We start from the raw sequence: 8,952 nt of genomic DNA on the forward strand, positions 1-8,952 counted from the left end.
TTTCAACAGAGCAAAGAAGACTTACAAAAATTATAAGATTGCACACAGTCAACCCTGGATACAGTTCTAAATTACCAATGTACAGGTCTAAACAGATAAACCTGAAATCCTACCTGAGATTCTTAAATATTTCTTATATATTTCTGAGGATAGTTCTGGATATTAACTGTTAAAAGAACACCTCTGGAAGGCTGCACAAAAATGGCAGGAACCTCTTGATTTAAAATAAATTTGCTCAATAGACTCCTCTGTCTGGAAGAGCAGCGGTGGCAACAGCCAGTCACAGGTTTCTTTCAGGGCATAAAACACAGAATGGGCTTCACAAGCTCCTGCCCTTCCCAACAATTGCCATAGGGAAAATTCAGGGGCAAATTTGGGAAAAAATATAGAGCTTTAGATAAGAATTAGAAAGGGTCAAAACAACTAATTTACTTAAGAAGGATGCACAGGAAATCAAGTAAAGGTAAGAGTTCCATGTGGAACTACAGATGTAAGAATAAAGAGGAGAAAATAAGAAGAGACAAGAAACATAAAGAGCTGCACTTTAGAGAGGATGTGACCAACAGAAAATACTAATTTATGAAATAACATCTTCTCATGAAAACAGTGTTTTGATACATAACACTCTAAAATAGCCTACAGACATTTATACCTCTTGGCTGTAAGACCCCAGGCCTCAAGCTGTGAGCTCACTGAAGGAGTTTTATTTTAAAAATATACAAGGTTTAAAAAAATTCACCTGCTGAATTTATTAAAAGGGCCTTCAGTTCTTTTAATACCTTGGGAGAGCTCACAGAAGAAGATGCTGAACATGTTTCTCAGGAGGTGAAATAACATGCTTTTACTGGCAAACTTTAGAAAATAAGGGAACTTGGCAAAAGTTTAAAGGGCAACATTCAACCAAAATAAAGCATTTCACAAAGCAATTACTTAGCACATGCTAACCCAGAAAACTTAGCAAAATCCAACCTTGTAAGTTACCAAAAATATCAAGAAAGGAGATTAAGAGAAGAAGTAAAGACAGAAAAAGAATTTTAGCTACCACCTTGTGTCTCATGCAAGTCCAGCTTCCACATGTCCAGAAGGTAGGGTGCAACCACACAATAGCTGCATGATGCTGGTTTTATTTGCTCTGTCCCCCTGTGGCCACCCCCCACCCCCAGATGGGACTTCCAGTGTGCCAGCCATTCTGGGACTGGGTTAGGGGCTCTGGGGTGTGGTGTGGGGCAGTGCTCCCAGTGTCCAGTGACTGGCAGTGTCTCACATTTGCTCAAACATTTCTGCCAAAGTGTGAAACAATGGGCAAAAATTAAAATTCAAAAACTGCCAAGTAGGTAAAATTAGCTGGAAAATATGCAAATCCCCCACATTTATTTTGAGATCGTACACACCTAATATGACTTTAAAACATCTTCCTTGTTTTCTGTCTATGACTTATTCAATATGGTTTTAAATTGCCACCTACATGCTTCCATGTATTGTGACTTTCCTTGTGAATGCAGTAACACATTTGGAACAGCTGCACTGTTATTATTGCAAAATCTTCCATCTATTCAGCTTATAGATCCTTACCTATTGTTTGAAAACCCCTTCATCTGGAGCAATTCTATCCCAAGATCCCCAGTAACTTATCTCCCTCTTTTTAGAACCTAGAGTGTTTTAAAGTAAAGCCCAGCTGTTTGCCAGACCCCTGGGGTCATTTCTGAAGGAGAAAACAGCCTTGCTAGGGTTGTTATACATGAGTGGATGGATAAGATTCATTTCTTAGTTGTTCTCTTTATTTTCATCCTTTCAAACTGTACCTTGGACCAGAATGTGAGAAAATTAGAACAGTCTGTCACAATCCTTTTCTTGTTTCTTCATGAGGCCAAAATCATTAAAATGTTGCCTCTTAGTAGATTCTTAACTCAGAAACTTGAGCAAAAGAGAGAAAAAAAGTTTATGAAACACTAAATTAACTTGCACAGCACCATTTATATTGCTAATTAAAACAAAAAGAAAGAAAAAGAAAAAAACAAAACCCAAAATATTTGAATGCTGCAATCACTATAAAAAATACAGTAGTATCTCAAAGGCATTTTCAGGTTGCTTCAGCACTGACTGATCACCCGTGTAACTCTACACAGGCAGTTACAGCAGGTACCCTCATAATGGCCTTAAGGGGAAGGAAAGGGTCCTCTGTGGCTTTAAAGCACACTGCCACAGGTTATGCATACAGCTCACTGGGCTCTGCTCTCATACCCCTCCTCTGTCAGTATCTGGTTTTTATTGCTCTTTCCACTCTCCTGTGCTTATGCCATTTCTTCTCTTGAAGGTTTTGTTGCTAAGCAGCCTGAGTCCCAGGCACGGCTCTGAGTCTGTACTGGCACAGAAGGCTAGAGCAGATACCCCAGGAGGCCTCCTTTCACCCTACAACAACTTCCACTAACAGGCAGAAGATGCTGTTGTAGAGAGCAATGACATGTAACAGACCTTTTCTCAGCTTTCACCTCTCTGCTAACAGAAACCAAAAGATACTAATGTTCAGAATTGAAGTACTCTGAGCTTGAGCAAAGCCTTAGACTTTGAATTAAAATGTATGGTAACCCTCTGCTAGCTTCAGCTATCAGGTAATTAATTATATGAGCAGTAACAAGGCCCAATACAAAGCAACTTCAGCCCCCACACAGCTTTACTTAACCTTCAAAAAAGCCTGGAAGCCAGAACAGCTTGCAGCATACAGAGCACCAGCAGCCATCTAAGACTGTTACCCAGCACCATACAACATGGCTGGCAGGGACAGACTGGGACCTCATGCATTAGAAATAAGGGTTGAAGGGTGTTTTATCCCTTCTTGCAGCTACCTGAAGTATCAGCAAGGAGCTGCAACAGCAGCAAACAGCAACTAGACTGAGGTAAAAACAGTTTCCACAGGTCACAACTGAGGCCAAGGAATACATAATAAAGTTTAAATCTCTTTCCCTTAAACCCAAAAATTCATCTTGCTAATAGAAATTTGTGTAGTGTGGGTTTTCCCTTTTCAGGTCATTTTGGAAGGGACAGAGAAGTATAGCCCCTTTCAAGGTCTTTGTAACAACCACAAGTTAGTAAGCACATGGGGTAGCCAAGGATTTTTTTCTGTGTTTGCCAGCAGATTAGTTTTAGCTACAGATAGGGAGAATAGCTGTTCTAATACGGTCTCCTGTAAGGAAACAACATCAGCTGACTCAGTGGGCATTCTGTTGCTTGTAGCACTAATATAGACCACATTAAGGTGCCATTTGAGTGTTCATTTATCACACCTTACCCCTCTAAAAATAAATGCATTCAGAGTGGCAGATTGCAGCTTAAGAGTTTTGAAACTGGACATTAGGAAGAACTTTACTAGAACAGTAGTGCAGCACTGGAACACATCCTTCATCCTTGAAGGCTTTCAAGACCTAGAAAAATCAACTGTCCTGCTACCCTGAGGCCAACATTAACTTTTTGCTTAGAGGAGATCTTTCAGGGTCTTTTGAAAACAAGGTTTACAGAGAATGCCACACAACTTCTTTTAGAGAAAGCTAGTGATCAGTTTAGTCCATTTATCCAGCAGAACATTTTATTCTCATCAAGGACAAGGAAATATCAACCAACAACTCAATTAACATGACACAGATCAAACAAGCCCTGTTAAGCATTTTCTACTTAACATGTGAAAAAAGAGTCTAAAGATATCTGATGTGTCCAAACTGTTCACATTAAAACTTGAGCTCATCCTTTAACATAAGCTCAGCTGATGTTGCTCTTGTGTATAGCAAAAGGTGGAAATAGTTACCAGAACAGCGGTGTTTAACAAGTACTGAAGCACTGGAATTTAAACTGCATTTACTAGTGTGCTATTAGACTGTTTTCCTTGCATCTCTTCAGAGTCTCAGGCAGACTTGCAGAAAGCCACAGCAGAAAAACGAACTTCTCCTTTTTCACGTTCTGTAAATTGTCTGCAGATCTTAGCAGAATCCTTAGGGATAAAAAAAGGCAGTTGTTTAGACTAAGAAAATGGACTTGCTATAGAGAACAAGTCATTGCTGTTCCTCTCTGAGTCCCACCAACTAAGTTACAAGGTCTTTATAGCACCAGTGGATAAATACATTTAAGAGGTATCTAGCTCTGGGGAACAATACATTTAGTAGTTGTAAATTTGGTAGATTTAAGAAGCACAGACTTGTAGAGCAAGTAGGTACAGCCACTATACACCAAATGCACACTTCTCACCCTTTTACAGGCCTTGCTTTCAGGGAAACAAGCAGCAAGGGAGAAGTCTTACCTTCAACAGCAAGTCATCCGAGCTTGTGCCATGGTTTACAGGAAATGGCATACGGCCATCTGTGAAAGAAAGCCTTATCACTCAGTATACTTAGTATTTCAGAATTAGCAGCACTGAGCACAGCGGGCCCAAACAAGTACACATATGATGATACGTATTTGGGAAGTCAGAACAAATTGTCAGTACATAGTCTGAGATGGGGACTGAGTATTCTCAGCTCTACCAGCAAAAACATGCTTTACAAAAGAATTTAGTGCAACCCACCATCAGTTAAAATCTTCAAGTGAAGGTACAAACTGTGTATTGGCTCCGAGAGCCTCAGCAAACAATTTAAGCAGCACTGAGTATCTCGCCTGAGCCCCCAACGCTGCTGTGAAGCCTGAAGTAGGCCCAGTCCAACTGCAGAGTTAGCAGGATCTTACCCAATTCGTACAGGTGTCCATCCACATTGACAAACAGGATGAAGTGGAAGTTCAAACTGTTGTCCTCAACCTTAGAAGATACCATTAGATACATTTGGAGGTACCATTAGACACATTTGTTAGGCTGAAGCTAGTACTGCAAACCCTACATGTGACTACAGACCAAAATAGACAACATCAAAGCAGTAGCAAAGGACTGAAAACTTAAGTTCAGCTGAAGAGATCTGTGGCAAGACCTCTACAAGGTCATGCACCAGAAATCCTAATGCAGAGTCATGTTTTCAATCTGGATCTGGACCCAAATTTTCAATCTATATTTAAGGAAGAAACCCTGAACAAGTAGTCATCCACGAGTCACTCATTTCTCTGCCCTCATGAAATATAACAGCCATCTGACAGACAAAAAAAAAAGCTTTATTGCTCTACTACCTTTGTTAATCTCTTTCCCCAATATTTTACACATTCACATCTTACCCGACATTGTCCTTCTTGTGCAACCGAATTGTGGACTTCTTGTATAGCCTTAGGATAAAGCAGAAACAGGTTACTACATCCTTAAGTGCTGGTAGCTGTCAGCAGTTTGCATAGTTTATATACCTTATTATTTGCAAAATGCTTAGCTCTCTCTTCAGGAGACAAATCAGCTGTTTCATCAAGAAACTTCTTCAGGGCAGACCCCTCATCTGCACAAGATAATCAAAAATTTTATTCAGTATGTGTAAAGCATCAGTCACAGTTGAGATGCAGCCCACAGTAATCAGTGCTTGTTGCACCAACTATAAGTCATTGCATTCAGCCTGTATCTCCTACACAAGCTCATTATTAACTACCACTTGAAGTAAGCTATTTATCCAGAAGCTATTAGTAACAATCTACACAACTAGAGTGTAGCACTTCAGGGTACTCTGGATGGTTGTCTTGAAAGTCACTTTCAAATGGGATGTAGCTTTTCTGATTTTCCCACTACACATTTGGCAGAAGGGTTCAGTCCTGTTTTGAAGAAATTCAAGAAAGGTGCCAGCTGTAAGGACACATAAGTATCGAGTAACAGAATATGGGTAGATGAAATTGTCTCACTGCCTTCAAATGAAGGCAGCACTTGCTCATTATGGGATTACTTTGGTTTGCCAGGACATAAATTAGTAGTGCAGTACAAATATGCGCTAAGTTCTGGTCTTCCACGAAAGATGTGCTGCATCATTGCTTCACTCATCTAGAGTGTGTTATTACAGAGAATCTTTTCAAGAAGCAAAACTATGCTCATATGCTCACTATGCCTTCTGCATGTGCTTTCTTTGTATAAGACGAAATCCCACACCACACAAAGGGTTCAAGTTCTCTTGGAATAATGATAGTTGTATTTTGCAGATCTCCAGTCTCTGAACAACAAAATAATCCTTTTCTATAGGAAGCAAACCATCAAAACTATTATCTCAGCAGGAAAAGTCTACTTACAGACACTTATCTCTACAACTTCTCCAGAAAAAAGAAAACATGTTTTAAACTGGTTTACAGGCTACTCTGAGCACATTTATTTACATTAGACATAGGTGGCATGAAGAACTCCATCTCTTCAGTTGACATCAAGACCAATGTCAACAACTACTTCTGAACACAGTACTTCCTGATTACAGACAGACTTTGGTCAGTCCTACTATGTGCCCTTTTCTTCTTGCATTGCTCGCTAGGACAATACCTCTGCAGCTACCAAACACAAGTCAAAGGTTGAGTCCACATGCCCCCCTCCAAGAGCTGAAAGACCCACTTACCAACTGAAGCGGTATGGCATGTCTTAACTTGCCTTGAATGAAAGCCCCATGCCTCCCAATAGCCCACATGCATTCAATCTTCTGTCGTAAAAGTGGAAATTCAAGCATTTCAGAACATTCATACTCACCAAGCTTCACTTTGTCCTTGTTATTAGCAACTGCATGTATCAGACCAATTGTCCCACAGGAATTACTGACCGTCTGCTTCAGGAAATACACCTTGGAACTGATTTCTTGATCCTTTATTTTCTCAGTCTGTTGCTTCCTGAAATTCTCATGCTGTAAACGTGTAACTGTTTTTAAGCATTTCATTACAGTTGCATCTTTTTATTGTGTAAACTACAGATAAGTTGTGCAGGAGAATCAATACCAAGACTGGACAAGAAAGTCATCTTTGTGGCATAGGTCCAGTAAGCACCATGCCTAAACTGGATTCAGGCCAACACTTAATGGACTACCTGCATGACTCAGTCATATCCAAAGGTACTGTACTTAGCCCTTCATCTGCTCTGTACGCTGGAAATCGCTTGGGGTGGGGAACCATAGAATGGATAGGCTCTTCGATATCATCCCTCAATTGCTTTGGTTCACTGAACAAGACTACTGACATGTCTCTGCAATAATGTGCCTTTGGACCTTCAGGTTACTTCCCTTCGTGAACCTCTTCCCACCAGAACAATGTATAAACAACTGAGATCCATTACTACTGAAACGTTATAATCCTTCATTTAAAGAACCTGTTAAATATACTTTATTTCAAAGCCCATCTTCTGATTCACTTCCTTACCATCAAGTGGACTGAATATATTAACCATAGAGAAGTAGTTTAGGCCTTTCTAGATCCAATGAGTCAGCACGGTAAAGGAATTGCTATTCCTCATGCTCAAGATCGGTCACGTTTTTTCCTCAGTCTGATATACAAAAGCAGTCTCACAGGAGCATTGGGATAGAATAAGAGGCCTTGTTTTGTTGCTCAGTTCATTACAGGTCAGGCAATTTGGAGGCGGGGGCCATGCACAACATTGTCCACCTACAGCCCCAGCGCAAGCCCCATCCACACCCAACCATCTGATGCTCGAGTGGATGACACAGACACGCTCCTGGCAGCAGCCAGTGCTACCCGCGGCCAGTCCCCCCCCCTTCCCCCGCGCGGGAGGGGACACCCACCTGCTCGGTGAGCGGGAACAGCAGCAGCAGCGCGCAGGCCGGGGTCGGCACGGCGCGCAGCGCCTCATCCTCGAAGCCCAGCACGTCCACAAAGCGCCAGCCGGGACCCACCCCGAGGCGGGACAGCACCTGCACGGGGCACAGAGAGAGGTGGCCCGGCCGCGACACCCCCGTCCCCGTCCCCGTCCCCGCCCCGCCGCGCCCGGTGACACAGCACAACGCGCGGCGCCCCCTGCCGAGGGCGCGGGCTCAGCGCCGCTCCGCAGGTGCGGCCGCGCCCCGCGCAGCGGAGCCGCTCCGCGCCCATCCCGGCAGGGCGGGATGGAGGCAGGCGGCGCTCCGCAGGTGCGGCCGCTCCCCAGCAGGGCGGAATGCCGAAGGATAGAGGCAGGCGCCGCTCCGCAGGTGCGGCCGCTCCCCGGCAGGGCGGAATGCCGAGGGATGGAGGCAGGCGGCGCTCCGCAGGTGCGGCCGCTCCCCGGCAGGGCGGGATGCCAAGGGATGGAGGCAGGCGCCGCTCCGCAGGTGCGGCCGCGCCCCGCGCAGCGGTACCGCTCCGCACAGGGAGGGCGGGATGCCGAGGGATGGAGAAAGAAGGGGCGGCACCCGCCCGCCCGCGACAGTCCTGCGGCGGCGGCAACTCACTTTGTTCAGCATCTGGAAGACAATGTGGGGGGAGAAGCGTGAGTGCCAGTGAGAGACGGCGCCCCACCACCCGCCCCGCAGTCCCAGCCCCGTCTCCGCCGCCCCTCGCGCACCTCGGGGTTGATCTCCATCGGCTGCCAGGCCATGGCTGCAGGGCGGCAGGGAGCCGGGAAGAAGGCAGGCTGCGCCCCAAGCACGACGATGTCCCCGCGGCAGTCGCGCTGCCGAGCCGCTGGCGATGCTGGGGCGCGGAGCCGCCCACCCGGCTCTTATATAGGGGCGGGCTGGCCCACTGCGCGCGGGCGCGGGGGGAGAGGGAGGAGCAGGGCACGGCCGGGGCGGGGGGCGCGGAAGGCCCGCGGTGTGCGGGGCCGGGGGCAGCCCGGCCGGGGTGCGGGAGCCGGGTCACCTCCGAGGGAGCGGGGTGCGGCCGGCGGCGAGTGGACCCCGGCCCCCCGACGTTGATGTGGAGAAAGCGCTAGAAGCGAGCCGGCAGCGTGGGCAAGCAGCTGGCATCTCCCGGGGCAACAGGTTTCTCCTCCACCATCAGCCCAGCCCCTGGGCTCCGCTCATCTCAAAAGCCCATGTCTACAGTTATGTGCCTGACCGCTCCTGATCATTAGACCCTGATGTCTGTGTGTTGCATGAAGTATACAATGGTTTC

At 45.6% G+C, this 8,952-nt stretch overlaps 1 protein-coding gene across 1 annotated transcript; it reads right to left on the reverse strand.

Moving 5' to 3' along the window:
- Window positions 1-3,558: 3,558 nt before the first annotated feature.
- Window positions 3,559-8,752, reverse strand: UCHL1 (ubiquitin C-terminal hydrolase L1). The gene is made up of 9 exons (XM_027731599.2): window positions 8,402-8,752; window positions 8,289-8,300; window positions 7,644-7,772; window positions 6,605-6,755; window positions 5,305-5,390; window positions 5,182-5,229; window positions 4,708-4,777; window positions 4,286-4,344; window positions 3,559-3,979 (listed from the first exon to the last, which is right to left on the reverse strand). Exons 1-9 carry the CDS (start codon window positions 8,432-8,434, stop codon window positions 3,893-3,895), a joined length of 675 nt encoding a protein of 224 aa, XP_027587400.1. The 5' UTR covers window positions 8,435-8,752; the 3' UTR covers window positions 3,559-3,892.
- Window positions 8,753-8,952: the final 200 nt, after the last annotated feature.

This window comes from Pipra filicauda, unplaced genomic scaffold (genome assembly GCF_003945595.2).
Source record: "Pipra filicauda isolate LSUMZ 115617 unplaced genomic scaffold, ASM394559v2 scaffold38_size3968069_pilon, whole genome shotgun sequence".
Lineage (NCBI taxonomy): Eukaryota > Metazoa > Chordata > Aves > Passeriformes > Pipridae > Pipra > Pipra filicauda.

Excerpts from the sequence above, each read along its gene's own strand:
- UCHL1 (XM_027731599.2), bottom strand. The coding sequence starts at position 8,434 with ATGGCCTGGCAGCCGATGGAGATCAACCCCGAG. Across the intron at positions 5,391-6,604 it reads CAAGGACAAAGTGAAGCTTG|ATGAGGGGTCTGCCCTGAAG; the intron begins GTGAGTATGAAT and ends TATCTTGTGCAG. Across the intron at positions 4,778-5,181 it reads CACAAGAAGGACAATGTCGG|GTTGAGGACAACAGTTTGAA; the intron begins GTAAGATGTGAA and ends GTATCTTCTAAG.